The following is a 16518-nucleotide window of genomic DNA, read 5'->3' as shown; positions in this document are numbered from 1 at the left end:
TTTTTTTTTTTAATCTCTCCTTGTAAACCAATCCCCTCAATTCCTTGTCGCCAACCTTTGACTCTTCTCGAGTTCTTGCATGTTTGACCAGATGAGGGCTTCATGTTGGCGCCTCATGCTCAAAGATGTGTGTGAGAGACACCAGAGGCTATGTTGGCCGCCTACAGTATAACCTGATTCATGCCATTCCAACTTAGGACATTTGTAAAGAAGCTCTTTGGCAGAGGTCAAAATTGCTTAATCCCCTGAGGTTATAAACAAATAATTACTATGGGCTGCAATTAAGTGTTAAATTTGTATGGGTGAAGTAGCAAAATAAAATTATATGGATGAGGTGAGATATAATTCGTTTTTTTGTCGAGGACATGAACTCTCCTCCTCCGAGGAGGTTGACGGCAGGACAGCAGGAGCTCTGTCGGTGGGAATGTTACACAGAAGGTGTAGGAAGATCTTCAGGAAGCCTGGGTCATACTGAACTCTCCCGCCGACACACATCTGGGTGGGGCGGAGGATGGTAACTGTGTTTTCCTACCGCGCTGACCTTGGTCTGGCCGCCTCCCTGAGCTAACAAGGAAGAGGTGGAAGGAGGGTGATTTGATGTGTGTTCCAAAACCTCATTTCCCGCTCTGGATTTTCTCGACGCCTTCGCTTTGGGAAGAGTAACAGGTTTGGTCGGCGGAGGCGTTGCACGTCTCTCAGAGGAGTCCAACATTTTGACACTAGGAAACACAGGAGCACATTGTCTACCGCCCTTCATAATGTCTGTCTCTGAAGGTCTTCTCGTCACTAATAAAATTTCCCCATGTTCCCCCTCAACGAGAGTAACTGACTGGCCTTTGTCTGTTCTATCTTTCACTTTGTGTTTACTTTGGTCATGTGAAGGGAACTCTTTGGACACGGGCACGAAATGCAAGTCTTTAGCGGATTGTGGTCGCACTTTCTTACTGGTCGTTGAAGGCTGAGGGGGATTGGTTTCTTCTCTGTACGAGTCTCTCGATCTCTGTCCGCGGGTGTTGTGTGACCTTGGAGACTCTCCTGGTGAGATAGGGAGACACACGACTTCTCTCTGTGTTGAATGACATTTAGACCCGCAGGAACCTATTGGTGATTTCATCTCTGCCCCAGAAGACGGTGACCTCGTATCTGAAGGTGAGGCTCTCGCTGATCGCCTTTCTCCGGTAGACGCTGGTATCAATCTTAGTTCCCGACAGGAAGATGGCTTCAGTCGCATCTCTTCAGCAGAAACTGGGGAGGCCCTATATTCTCTGGAGACGAAAGGTTTTAAGCGTACTTCTATGGGTGATGCTTTCGAGTGGAGCTCTCCTGATAATGGTTTTGTCTTGAGGTCAATGTGGTCAGAGGCCACCTGATGCACCTCGGCGTCAGGTGAGGTTTGTGAATACGTGACGTAAGTGCGCCCACTGTCAGGGTGCTGTCTTATCACGGCTGCGACTTCTCCCTCTGACATGAGCTCCCTCAGCTCAGAGTCAGATTCAGACTCTGACAGTCCCGAGTCCTCGCTCTGGGAGTCTGTGGCAGGAACATCCTGACAAAAGAGAAACAGGCCTCGGTCAATATATATATATATATATATATATATATATATTACATATATATATATATATATATATATATATATATATATATATATTACATATATATATATATATATATATATATATATATATATATATATATATATATATATATATATATATAATAATAATAATAATGTCGTGCCGAATATGTAAAACTGGTCAATTAGCAAAAACTCATTTAAAATTAAGTCCTTTCTAAAATTTTCTTTTATACGTTTAAAGATACATTTTTTTCATTAATATTGATGTAAAAATTTATAATTTTGCACCAAAAGGAACTTAGAAAACTTACCTAGCCTTATTAAAACAAGCGCAATTTATTTTAGCCTAACCCATCTAAATATATTTTAGATTTGTTTACAGTAATTTAATACTAAACAAACACAATGAAATATATTTTTTTCGTTAGGTTCAGAATGATTTTGGCGAAATTATTGCATACACAAATTTTCACTTGTCCTATATGGCAAGATGAGCGTTGCTATTTAAGCCAAGGTCGCAAGTTCTGCCTATTCGGCACGACATATATATGCACATGTTATATAAATTGCATGTGTGCATACATGGGTGGGGGTGTATGGGAGTGCATATATTTAATAATATATAAATACAAATATATAAATTTATCCATTCATTCTGGGACAATACAGATTCCTCGTTTTATGAAAAGTAAAGTTTCACTAGGAAAGTATTTTTGTCCTTGATATTCTTAATACAGTGTTGAATGTTGGAGCTGCCAATAATACTTAACACAGTCACAAGTCTCTTTCTGTAATCCTGGAAACTTACCGCTCTCTATCATGGGGGTCTGTCCCATGTACACAAGAACTCACCTGTCCGTCTCCGCTGTCCTCGGATACGCCACGGTGTCCGTGCTGGTGGTGTCTGCCGTACTGTCTGTGTTCACAAGAGCACGTGTCACTGTCTCCCTGCACGAACACCTGCCCGTCTACGTGCACGTGCGCACTGGAGTCACTCCCTCTGTGTATGTAAGCGCACGACTCTCGTGGCGAGTGCATTTCAGAGTCGTCTTCGAGTTCGTCGTGCAAGCGTTCGTGCACATACGAGCGTTCGTCGTCGTCGTCTTGCTCGTCCTGAGGGATGACATCGAGGCTAGGAGGTCGTCGCTGTATCGAGGCCACGACGTCGGGATCAAAACCTTCGCCTATCGTGGGCGTCAGTGGCACCTCGGGAGACACCAGCTTCTGCGGGCGTGAGGAGCTCCGCAGTTTCTTGACGATGACCACGCCCATTATAAGCAGCAGCAGCAGCACTCCCAGCAGACCCAGAGCCACACCCACGATGGGAGCGATCACCACGCCACCATCACCATCTGAAGACAGGTCACTCTTGTTAGATAATTACTAACTGGTTACCCAAAGCTTTGACAACCGACAAGTTAAAGAATGACACACGTGCAAGAGTTGGGATCTTTACTGAGGAAACGTTTCGCCATTTTGTTGGACTGAAGAAGCTACTGCCTGGCGAAACGTTTCCTTGGTAAAGATTCCCAACTGCTGCACAAATGTCTCATTCTTCAGCTATTCTCTTATATTTGGTCAATGGGGTTTAAAACCTATATTTCCTAAAAGACGGTCTCTAAGGCTGCCCTGAACCTGCTTACCACCAAACATGAAAACACTGAACCTCTAAAACAGGGATTAAAACCCACTCTCAGCATTCATTCATCTTTCGGTGCAAATAACCTGTGATGTTTTTTTCATGAATATGTTGACTGTCAACTGGTTGTTTATACATTATATAAATCGGTGAATAATTTTTTATTTTTTTTTATTTTCGTATTTTATTTGTCTATTTTGTTAGTTTCACTTAAGCAATGATCTTTAACTCAAGAAAGGTTCCTTGACGTTGGTGAGGGGCTCTTGATCTAGGGAATTGGATCTGTTCCAGTTCTCCGAATTAAACTTGAATACCTTCCTCATCCCCCACAGGCGCTGCATAATCCTACGGGTTTAGCGCTCCCCCTTGATTATAATAATGATCTGTAAGGGGGAGGGTGTTCTTGATGCTTATAAAGGACTTTTGATTGATAGAATTTAAGCTGTATGACCCCTACGGGCTTAGCACTTCTCTAAGAGTCTAATCATATATTTTCCACTAGCATTAGCACAGTCGAGGAAGTAAATAATGTAAATGTAACTAGAAAATGACTGCACAGAAGTAATATTTGTTATACTGTGATTATCATAGCAGCAGCAACTGCTTGTCCTCCTAACCACAGACATCATTTCACTGTTGGAAAAAAAAAAAAAGGCCAAATAGGCTACTGGTTTTTCCGTTGTGGTATATTATAATTTGGTGCTTTTTATAAAGAACAACCTTACCATAACCTAACCTAAGTAAGAAATGTGCTGTAAACCATATCTAAGGAATCTGCTTCAGTGCTCGAGGGCGGGTTAAAAGAACAGGAGAATTAATAATGTGATAGAGTAGAAGGGTAATACAAATTACAAATCTACAAAATGTGCTAAATGGGTGGTGCATTTGGAAACTGTGGATGTTAAAGTGGTTTTATAATAGATGAAATGCGTATAAGAAAAGTGTGAATGGAAAAGTAGAGGGGGATGTAACCAGGATTTTCTGAGGAAGGAAGGGGAGGGGTTATAAGCCAAGACGGAGACATCGGGATAGAGAGGCTTGAGCTGAGGCAGGAGAGAGAGGCATGAGCTGAGGCATGAGCTGAGGCATGAGCTGAGGCAGAGAGGGAGAGGCATGACCTGAGGGAAGGAGGGAGAGAAATATCTGAATGAGCTAAAACTGACAGGGAAAGACAGGGGCATTCGCTGAACCAGACAGAGAAGGAGGAAGGGAGGAAATGAACTATGGCAGGGAGAGGAGAATGAGCTAGGCAGGGGGAGGGAGAGGGGGTAATGAGATGAAACAGGTGAGTGAGATGAAGGAGTCTATTTCAACACAACCATCGAGATGATGTACTTTAAATCCTTTACGAGGAGTTTTATAATAAGACTCAATACTTAGTCATAACATATAAGTTGTTTGTATATACGTATTGATTTTCTTAGCCTAAAGGGTGAGAGAGCATAGTATGAGCTCATCTTTGTGTTCTTGGTTCGTTGTGTGTTCGTCCATCCGTCCGTGGGTCTTTTAGTCTCGGTCCGTGGTTTTTTAGATTGTCCGTGAGTCTGTACGTAAGTTTCATTAAATTTAGTGGATGAGAGGTTGGGGAGGTTAACCCATCTGAGTGAGAAAAATGATCGTCTTAGTGAGGAAGGTAGATGGAGGGATGAGGAAGAGAGAGACAAAGACAGGGAGGGAGGGAGGTTACCATATCATCACAAGCAATAACTCGTGTTTTTCCGTGATTTATCACATTTCTACCAATACAGCGTCTTCGTTCCTGAGCGACCAGTGTGATGCCAGACAACCACCACCTGACAGCTGGGTGTGTTGACAACCACCACCTGACAGCTTGGTGTGTTGACAACCACCACCTGAAAGCTTGGTGTGATGACAACCAATACCTGACAGCTTGGTGTGTTGACAACCAACACCTGACAGCTGGGTGTGTTAACAACCACCACCTGACAGCTGGGTGTGTTGACAGCCACCACCTGACAGCTGGGTGTGTTGACAGCCACCACCTGACAGCTGGGTGTGTTGACAGCCACCACCTGACAGCTGGGTGTGTTGACAGCCACCACCTGACAGCTGGGTGTGTTGACAACCAATACCTGACAGCTGGGTGTGTTGACAACCACCACCTGACAGCTGGGTGTGTTGACAACCACCACCTGACAGCTGGGTGTGTTGACAACCACCACCTGACAGCTGGGTGTGTTGACAACAAACACCTGGGTGTGTTGACAACAACCACCTGACAGCTGGGTGTGTTAACCACCACCTGACAGCTGGGTGTGTTCACCACCTGACAGCTGGGTGTGTTAACCACCACCTGACAGCTGGGTGTGTTAACCACCACATGACAGCTGGGTGTGTTGACAACCACCACCTGACAGCTGGGTGTGTTGACAACCACCACCTGATAACTGGGCATGTCGACACCCACTACCTGACAGCCGGGTATGTTGACACCAGTTACATGACAGCTTGGGTATGTTGATAATCATCTGACAGCTGGATAATATACTCAAAACCACCTGACAGCTGGACAGTGTATTCATACCCACCACCTAACTGTTGGACAAAAAATATTTATTTTTCTAATTGAAGCAAAATTACTATGGAGGCTAATCAGACGCGAGAGAGGTTTATTTTTTAATTTTTCCCATTTCTAGGCCTGGGATAACTATCACGTAGAACCTACTACAGTCTTGACGCAATAGTTACTACCCTCGCTACACGTTAGTTACCCCAAGTCTTTTAGTGATAGGCACTCTAGTTTATATGCGGTACTCTCTTGTTTTTTTACGTGATAGTTATTCCAGTCCTCGTGTGATACTCGATCACGTAAACCCTTCCACCTCCCACCTCCCCCTTCCCCCAGCCTCCCCCTTCCCCCAGCTTCCTCCCCGCCTCCCCTATCCTTTTAATCAACGTCAGAATATCACTGTAGGTGATATTCTGACGTTGTACATGAATGATGTACAGTACTGAGAAGATGAAGAGACATGTGTGCAACATCTGGGTATCTTTATTAGTAGACGTTTCGTTATCCAGTGGCTTTGTCAATACAAAGACATAATGTGAAGACTGTAGAATTCTATGCAAAGGACGAGGTAATCAGTCCCTCAGCCTTGGGTAAGAAATCGGTTACCTCGTCTTTTGTATATAGTTCTACAGTCTTCACATTGTCATTTTATTGCATCAATAAAGACACAGGATGGCGAAACGTCTACAAACAGGAATACCCAGATATTAAACATGTCTAATTCTTTACACACTAACCTAACCAAACCTCATCCAACGCAACCTTACCTTTATAGAGTACAGAGAAAAACTAGCTTAAAATTAGAGAAGTGACATTATGTATGGAAGTAGAGTAAATATGGGACTCGACTGACACATCTACTGTGACTTACCATCTGGAGTTATCCTCCCTATTCTTGGACCAAGCCTACCTTCCTCCCATACCTTAAGAGCTACATGAACTCCTGCGGATTTAGCGATTCCCACGGACGTAATCTGGGTCAGCAAAACATCAGTGGGAGAAAGTGAACCAACGCACCACTGGCGGAGTTTTTCTCATTTAATTACTAATTGATGTGCATTATAAATATGCTTATTTATTTCCTATCCAGTTTTGTTTTTAAGTTGACCTTTTCGGTATCCTGCCCCCCCCCCCTCCCACATTATTATTAAGTACGTCTTTTTAACTTTTCTCTCACTGTTGTATTTAATTAGTTGGGTTAACTGAAGTATTTTTTAAGTTTTAACACATTTGTCATTAATTTGTAACACTGTTATACTATTTATATTATCAATTTTCGATAAATTATCAGAACCTGCATCTTTAATTTGTGTGTCGTGCAATATTGTGTGTGTGTGTGTGTGTGTGTGTGTGTGTGTGTGTGTGTGTGTGTGTGTGTGTGTGTGTGTGTGGGGTGTTGTATGTATGTGACGTAAGATAATAGCATGTCAGTGTAGTAATTACCAATCAGGAACACTGCTTCACTTACGTGACGTTTAATTTATACGAAGGAAGTACTCTACTCCTGCAGGCAAATTAATATATATATATATATATATATATATATATATATATATATATATATATATATATATATATATAATTTTTGAAAGTAAAGTGCGCAACATTTGCCCCTCTTCTTAGTTTACTTTCCGTAAAATAAAAGTGTTAGAACTAAAATATTTGGCTTGTACGGCATCATTGATTATTTTCATTAGAGGGATAACGATGGCGGCTCAGGCCAGTCTCTTCTTACCTCCTTATCCACTTTTATCACCTCCCTACAATCTTTTCTTCATCGTTTCTTCGATTTCCTTGTTCCACTTCTCTTTAATAACAATTTCTCTTTCGTCAACTTTCCTCCTCTTTCCCTTTGATATCCTTTTATCAACTCGTCTTTCCTCTCACTCAACCCCTCCGCCCCCTTCTCAAACGAAATTAAATTGCCTTTACTGCCTCATGTACTCTTAATGCTCTTAGCTGATCACCTTAACCAAAGGTTATTAGCTCTCTCAGACCAATCAACCCTATCTACCGTAGAGCGGTCATCAACCCTAACTACCAATGACCAGTCAGCCCTAACTACCAATGACCAGTCAGCCCTAACTACCAATGACCAGTCATCAAACATAGCTAACAAAAAAAAACAGTTCTCAAATGTAACTGTCAAAGTCCAGATTTTAAGGCAAACTAAGACCAAAACAGTCGACTGATCTCAGGATATTTCAATATATTTATCTATTTCATTAAAAGATGTTGAAAGACCTTGTGTAAGTGTACATACATATATATTATATACACACACGCACTATATATATATATATATATATATATATATATATATATATATATATATATATATATATATATATATATATATATATATATCAATGCAACACCTATACCAGATTTTTGGCTGATATCGGTACCTATATTTTTTCTTACTTTTTTTTTTAAAGTACGATATCGTATGTTCAATATATAAGGGAATGCTTATTGCACAATGCATATTGAATAACACGGGGATGTTAAAGATTAAATGACTTAATTTCTCTATGATGATAGTCATTACCTGGCTTGTTGCGTTACTCGTTGTGAAAGGCACTTGTTGAGTGTGTGTGTGTGTGTGTGTGTGTGTGTGTGTGTGTGTGTGTGTGTGTGTGTGTGTGTGTGTGTAACCCTCACAATCGTGAGGCAGAGTGTTAATGTTGAAATTTTTAAGCATTATATGTAATATTAATTATTTTAGAAGGAATCGGCAGATATCGGCCGTTTTTTCATCGATACCGACATAAAAATGGCCGATACCAGTACGTGTACTTTCATACATCCCTAAGTAAATAAATATAAAAATATAAATAAAATATATACATGTATTATATAGAAATAAGTCTAGTTAAATAGAGTGGTTGGGGGGGAGGGTTCTTTAAATGCTAACGAAGAGCTCTTATTCCAAGGAACTGAAGCTTCTCTTCCCTCGGAACAAATTTGTTTACCTGTTAATCAACAGGCACTGTATAACCCCAACGGGTTTGGTGTAAAGCAATAAAGCATTGGAAATAGTCAGAGAAATGGAAACATATTGTAGGTCAGTGACAAGGTAGGGCAAGCTATTGCAGGGTCATAGGTACCCAGTGTAGGGTAACAGGTACAGAGTGTAATGTGACAGGTGCCCATTGAAGGGTTATAGGTACTACTGCAGGGTCATAGGAACCCATTGCAGGGTCGTAGGAGCCAATTGTAGGGTCATAGGAACCCACTGCAGAGTTATAGGATCCCACTGCAGGGTCAGAAGAACCCATTGCAGGGTCATAAGAACCCATTGCAGGGGTCATAGGATCCCATTGCAAGGTCACAGGATCCTGTTGTAGGATCATAGGAACCTCTTGCAGAGTCATAGGAAGTAAGACAAAGAAGATGCATCAAAGGATGCGTCAGAAAGATGCTTCAGAAAGATGCCTCACCAGGAGCTGCGTGGTGCTGGGCGCTGGTAGTATGGACTTCCATCGCCAGAGGGTCACTCCGCCCGCGGGCGTTGTGGGCGGACACCCTCAACGACACGCCCACGCCCGCCCGTAACTCTGTCACATGCCACTCCGGATACTCGCTGTTATCGCCACACAGAGAATATTTATAGTGAGAAATGTAAATGAACAAGATATATACCAGTATGCCAAACAAAACCACGAGAGGGGAGGGAGATAGCTCTAGACCTTTCGTGTTGCAATCAACACGTCAGGAGCTTGCAGTGTTGCAGAAAGAGGAGGTCGTCCAAACAAATACGATCACAAGAAGCGCCTTTGCTGGAATGTCATTCCTATGAAGGTATTTGCTTAGACTTCCTCCTCTTTTCTGCAACACTGCAACCTCCTGACGTGTTGACTGCAACAAGAAAGGCCTAAAGCTATCATTCAATTCCCTCCCCCTCCCCCCCCCGGAATTGTTTTGCATCTTGTATCCCTTTTTCGCAATTTTTTGCATAATATACTAGCACATATTTAATATTACAGTGATAAACTTGCAAAATAAATGAAAATATTATTACTAATGACATATTTTTATTATCAGTTTATTACTGGTGGCAGTTTGATCTACAAGTACATTAGAGTTATTACATATATAATTAGTTAATAACTTGATAACAAATCACGTTTTTCATTTTATCTCACACAGGATATACACACCGAGAGGTGTATATATCCTGTATGTGTGTCTGTGTATAAATGATGCGAATTTAATCTATAAAGATAAAATATTATGAACTATCACTTACGATTGTCAGTAATAGTTTCAGCTTGAAGAAACATGTTGATAAATTAGACACATGTGCAACTCTTGGGTATCTTTATTGAGGAAACGTTTCGCCACACAGTGGCTTCATCAGTCCATACAAAGGAGAATCTTGAAGAATAGGAGGAGAATGAGGTAATCAGTCCCTCAACCTTGAGTCGATGTGGTCAGTCCATCAAGATTGATGGACTGAACACATCGACTCAAGGTTGATGAAGCCACTGTGTGGCGAAACGTTTCCTCAATAAAGATACCCAAGAGTTGCACATGTGTCTAATTTATCAACATGTCGGTTCTCTGAACCATTCATCTACAAAGAAACATGTTACAGTGTTATCAAAGTTAGTTGTGTAAATTACGGTTTGCCATTTAGAATAGAAATTAGATTTTACAAAATGGGTTCAGAGATCAGCAAAACTCGTACACAGCGAATATTCCCATAATAATAATGATACACGTTAACTCTAAAACATGAATACAATATGCTTCGGCTACTTAATTCCCCACATGGTTGAAACTCTCCCCAGGGTTGAAACTGTCCCTGGGGTTGAAACTCTTCCCAGGGCTGAAACTCTCCCCCAGGGCTGAAACTCTCCCCAGGTCAGAACTCCCCCAGTACTGTAACCCCCCACTAACATGAAACTAACTATTCGTGGGAAATAAAATGCTTTAATTTTTTTTCCGATTCTCTTTAAAATACGACTCATTAGGACCGAGTGTGGGGTGTAATTATTGAGGTAATGGAAGAGATGGAATAAATTACTTTCTTGGTGGAGCAACAGTGTTTGTGTGGGGGAGAAGCCAGGGGTGTTGCAGGCGGAGGTGCTAGATTACGGGTGTTGGGGGCGAAAGTGTTAGATTACGGGTGTTGGGGACGGGATGCTAGATTAGGGGTGTTGGGGATGGGAATGCTCGATTAGGGGTATTGGGGACGGGATGCTCGATTAGGGGTGTTGGTGATGGGATGCTCGATTAGGGGTGTTGGGGATGGGAATGCTCGATTAGCGGTGTTGGGGACGGGATGCTCGATTAGGGGTGTTGGTGACGGGATGCTCGATTAGGGGTGTTGGTGACGGGATGCTCGATTAGGGGTGTTGGGGATGGGATGCTCGATTAGGGGTGTTGGGGATGGGATGCTCGATTAGGGGTGTTGGGGACGGGATGCTCGATTAGGAGTGTTGGGGACGGGATGCTCCACTAGGGGTGTTGGGGAAGGGATGCTCGATTAGGGGTGTTGGGGACGGGATGCTCGATTAGGGGTGTTGGGGACGGGATGCTCCACTAGGGGTGTTGGGGACGGGATGCTCGATTAGGTGTGTTGGGGACGGGATGCTCCACTAGGGGTGTTGGGGACGGGATGCTCGATTAGGGGTGTTGGGGACGGGATGCTCCACTAGGGGTGTTGGGGACGGAATGCTCGATTAGGAGTGTTGGGGACGGGATGCTCCACTAGGGGTGTTGGGGACGGGATGCTCGATTAGGGGTGTTGGGGACGGGATGCTCCACTAGGGGTGTTGGGGACGGGATGCTCGATTAGGAGTGTTGGGGACGGGATGCTCCACTAGGGGTGTTGGGGACGGGATACTCCACTAGGGGTGTTGGGGACGGGATGCTCGATTAGGAGTGTTGGGGACGGGATGCTCCACTAGGGGTGTTGGGGACGGGATGCTCGATTAGGGGTGTTGGGGACGAGATGCTTGTGTTGAGGGTTATTGTGTGATGTTGCCAGGTGTGGAGTGGGAGAATAATGCCGGAGGACGACAGTGTTGGAGGACAAATATTCGGGTGGAGATAGGGACGGAGTGGAGGTGGAGATAAATCTTAAGAGGTCAACGAAGGAGGAAAGCGATGCACTGGAAGAAATTGTTTTCTTAAACTATTATTATGCCGTTCACAATTTTAATGATATATAATAATGATAATAATAATAATAATAATAATAATAATAATAATAAAACATATAAGAACCTGGAAAATAATTTAATTCGTAACATTTTAATAGGCGTTGCTCTAAGATCTAAATTATGAAAAAGGCCAATAAATGCAAGTTTTGTCTGGAAGTTTAGTGAGCCACCTCTTCAAATTTAGCTGCTAGGCGTGAAAGGTCACTCGATAAATAAACTTAATTGCGCAAGGTTGCCAGTGCCCACAGCTGGTGTGTGAACAACTCACCGCTGGAGTGTGTGTGTGTGTGGGTGTGTGTGTGTGTGTGTGTGCGTGCGTGTTCGAACAATACACAGTTGGTGTGTGCTGTTCGGACACACTCGCCATCTTATTCTTAACTTTTTCAAACCAAATCATTTCGTTAGCCAGATCTTCCTGAAGACTGACTCTCACCTGGTCATGTTGGCAATCAGATTTCCCTGTTGCCACACCTCCATTTGGAAGTGTTGGGGAAGTCCTCCGTCGAAGCCCTCAACGCAGGCAATGGTAAGGGAGGCGATGTACGAGTGGGCGGAGGGCTTGCCAGGGGTGGCCGAGCAGTTAGTGGGCATGTCAGGAGGTCCGGCTGGGACCAGGTTCACCACGCATGAGGTGAGTTGGCTTCCGACGGCGTTGGAGGCCAGGCATAGCAGTCTGCCATAGTCGTCGGGGGTGTGAGGCGTGAGGAGGACGCTGGAGGTGAGGCCGTCGCTCCTCACGTCCTCACCAGGCACCTCCTCCTCGGTGCCATCCGCCCGCTTCCTGATCCACGTCCAGGTGAGGTCGTGGGCTGGCTCCGCCTCTACTGTGCACTTGACAGCAGCTGTCGACCCACGGGCGGCGCCCTGAGTCCTCTCCCGCTTCTCACCAGCACACACAGGTGTATCTGAGAGCATCAGGGAACAGGTGCATTATTAACCTATACACACACACACACGCACACACACAACACATGCACATGCACGCTGGAGTGTACGGCGAGAGGTTATTAATGGGATCTAATTTTTTTCACTGGTGAGAGGAGGGGTTGGTAAATAAGTTTAATGATGTGGGTGAGGAAATGGTAAGAAGCAAACTCGATATACAGTTTCAAGAGCAGGTATGCCAGGGCCCATGAGGCAAGAAACCAATTATGGAGGTGGGGTTAGGAGGTGAGACTCGACCAACACACAAAAACTGTCGTCTACTCGTCACCAAATAATGCTTAAAAACTAGTACCGTAACACCTCCCCCTCCCCTCCCCTCCCCCCATTTCCCACGTGAGAGAGAGCCTCCCTAAACTTGCATCATAACACCAACATGAACAACCATAACTAACAAAATAATGAATATCATGACAAAATCATGCGATCCAATATCCCCCGCTTTCCCCTTCTCTCTCTCTCTCTCTCTCTCTCTCTCTCTCTCTCTCTCTCTCTCTCTCTCTCTCTCTCTCTCTCTCTCTCTCTCTCTCTCTCTCTCTCTCTCTCTCTCTCTCTCTCTCTCTCCAATTTTCCCCTCCAACTTATCTGTTAAGTATCTTGCAGGGTCGGCTGCAGGCGCGTCGCCTTGCAAGGTGACGCCTCCCACCCATACATTTTCTCACGTTCTTTCCTTCCGTTTCTTGGTGTTGACCTTCTCCTCACTGTCGCACATTAAGGAACAAGCACCAGATTTTTTCCAGAAAATTTCTCCACTTGCTTTCAAGTGATCCTGCAAGATATGCACTTGAAATGGTATACAATACCCACAGGTTGGTAGGTAAGACACATAGGCAACAGTTAGGCAACTTTATTCCGAAACGTTTCGCCTACACAGTAGGCTTCTTCAGTCGAATACAGAAAGTAGGCAGGAACAGTAGAGATGTGAAGACGATGTAATCAGTCCATCACCCTTGAAGTCGTAGAATTTGAGGTTGTCAGTCCCTCGGCCTGGAGAAGTTCAGTTCCATAGTCAGGAACTATCTGAAGATCAAGCGACAGTGCGGAGACTTAAATACTGTCGGAAGGAGAGGTGTAGTAGTAGTGAGAATGTAGCCCTTATCTGTAATCCTTTCAAGTGAGAACTGTTGGATTTGAGAGGGACCTGACCTCTTAGTGGCTACATTCTCACTACTACTACACCTCTCCTTCCGACAGTATTTAAGTCTCCGCACTGTCGCTTGATCTTCAGATAGTTCCTGACTATGGAACTGAACTTCTCCAGGCCGAGGGACTGACAACCTCAAATTCTACGACTTCAAGGGTGATTGACTGATTACATCGTCTTCACATCTCTACTGTTCCTGCCTACTTTCTGTATTCGACTGAAGAAGCCTACTGTGTAGGCGAAATGTTTCGGAATAAAGTTGCCTAACTGTTGCCTATGTGTCTTACCTACCAAGATATGCACTTGCAGGCGCGCGCGCGCTAACTCACACACACACACACACACACACACACACACACACACACACACACACACACACACACACTTGTATATCATTATCTTGGGGTGAGTATAACACCAGGCACATCTCCTGAGGTACACATCAACCAAATAACTGCTGCAGCATATGGGCGCCTGGAAAACCTAAGACTAGCGTTTCTTCACCTGATTAAGGAATCGTTCAAGACTTTGTACACCGTGTACGTCAGGCTCATATAGGAATATGCAGCACCAGTATGGAACCCACACCTAGTCAAGCACTGCAAGACATTAGAGAAAGTGCAAAGGTTTCCAACAAGACTAGTCCCTGAGCTAAGGGCGTATGTCCTACGAGGAGAGATTAAGGGAAATCGACCTGACGACACTGGAGGACAGGAGGGTAACAGGCAATATTTTAACAACACACAAAATACTGAGAGGAATTGACACGGTGGATAGGAACAGGATGCTTCAGAGATGGGACACACCAACAAGGCGTCACAACTTTAAGCTGAAAACGCAGATGAGTCACAGGGATGTTAGGAAGCATTTCTTCAGGCACAGAGTTGTTAGGAATTGGAACAATCTGGAGTGATGTAGTTCAGGCAGGATCCATACATAGCTTTAAGAAGAGACACGATAAAGCTTATGGAGCAGAGAGAGAGAGAGAGAGAGAGAGAGAGAGAGAGAGAGAGAGAGAGAGAGAGGACCTAATAGAGACCAACCAATCGACCCTTGCAACCACAAATAGATGAGTACACACACACACACAATACCCAGTACATACCAAGCGTCAATACTAGATAACCTGAGTGTGTGGTGTAGCGTCCTCAGCAGGTCACTGACGTGGCCTCGGCTAATGCCTCTGGTCGTCCTAGCAGTGTCTGGCAACAGGTACCACCTAGACCTAGTATGGAAACTCCCGCACTAACGCACGTATGATTAACGAATCTCAGACTGATTTCGTATAGAGCTGGGAGAAGTGTATCTAAGTAAATATTTCTTTGGAAGAGGCAGGAAATCTAAAGGTCCGCAGATAACTATCAAGCACAGTGTGAAGACTGACCCTCTCTCTTTGGATCGGTGCCAGCTGCATAGGCGATTGAATAGTTTGACTTGTAAACAATCCATCCTGGTCACTGTACTATGAGTGGACAACTTTGCCTCTGAGAGGTGGTTAAGGTTACATAAACACACACACACACACACACACACACACACACACGCAGCACCCTCCCCATCCCCCCCCCAACATACAAAAACGTTAGATGATAACAATCGCAACCGTACACGCACGACTCGCCCCACCACACATGGACGACCCCACAAATACACAAATAACTCCTGCACGTAGGTACCAACAATACACAAGTCTCTCATTTATGAAGCTCCTACACAAGGCTACAGAACTTAATTGGTTTTATTTTCTCCACTAATTACTGATGCTTGAATACTCCAAACTACGTGCCAGAGTGGCAGCTGGATAACCTTCACTATAATTTACGTCGGTGTTGTTAGTCTCTGCCTAAAAAAAAAGGTAAACCTATGGAAACTGGGCCAATTGCAAGAATGAGAAGGAATGCTCCCTTTCACAAATCTGACAGTTGATCGCCCTGTTATTCTTGTTATTACAGGTAGTGAAGGAAGAAACGAAACTTGATAAATAGTAAAATAAATAAGATCCTTATTTTTGCTTCCACATGTATTTGCGCCACTCGGCAGCCTCAAGGTCAATAAACCGAACGGGATTTTGTCTTCGAGATTAAAAAAATGGCGTTCCCTTCTTTGTAGTAGTGTGTACACACATTTGTAATTGTCAATGCTTGATTGCAGGGACAGAGCTGAGCTTTCAGTGGTTTAGTTTAAAATAAATATTTTCAAGCATTGTAATTGCTTTTCTTTCGTATGCATACCTGAGAGATACCTAAGGTGTCGAGCCTTAGCTCCTGGTACTTTTTATTTACCCACCTGAAGATAGAAACACAGGCTGCAAGACAAGTTATTGGGACAACGTTTGACTCTGTAAAGAGCTTTATCAAACGGTACATAGGTTGCCGTTAACGTTCAATATATACTCCAGGGAGGCTAAAGTAGAGGTGTGTGTTCTTGTACAAGAATGGTGTACAATACCGACAAGATGAAAATTGAGGCACATGTGCAACATCTGGGTATTTTTATTGTTTCGCCACTGGA

General features: G+C 43.8%; 1 protein-coding gene across 1 annotated transcript in view; it reads right to left on the bottom strand.

Moving 5' to 3' along the window:
• Positions 1-439: 439 nt before the first annotated feature.
• Positions 440-16518, bottom strand: part of LOC128687392 (uncharacterized) — a 93529-nt gene continuing 77450 nt past the window's right edge. The window contains exons 10-13 of the mRNA XM_070092576.1: positions 12355-12826; positions 9192-9334; positions 2432-2931; positions 440-1546 (exon numbers count right to left, since the gene is read on the bottom strand). Coding sequence (XP_069948677.1) covers positions 467-1546; positions 2432-2931; positions 9192-9334; positions 12355-12826 — 2195 coding nt within the window. The 3' untranslated portion in view covers positions 440-466. The remainder of the gene's footprint in view (positions 1547-2431; positions 2932-9191; positions 9335-12354; positions 12827-16518) is intronic.

This window comes from Cherax quadricarinatus, chromosome 40 (assembly GCF_038502225.1).
Source record: "Cherax quadricarinatus isolate ZL_2023a chromosome 40, ASM3850222v1, whole genome shotgun sequence".
Lineage (NCBI taxonomy): Eukaryota > Metazoa > Arthropoda > Malacostraca > Decapoda > Parastacidae > Cherax > Cherax quadricarinatus.
The sequence above is the reverse complement of the archived record's forward strand: the minus strand, read 5'-3'. Positions and strand labels throughout refer to the sequence as shown.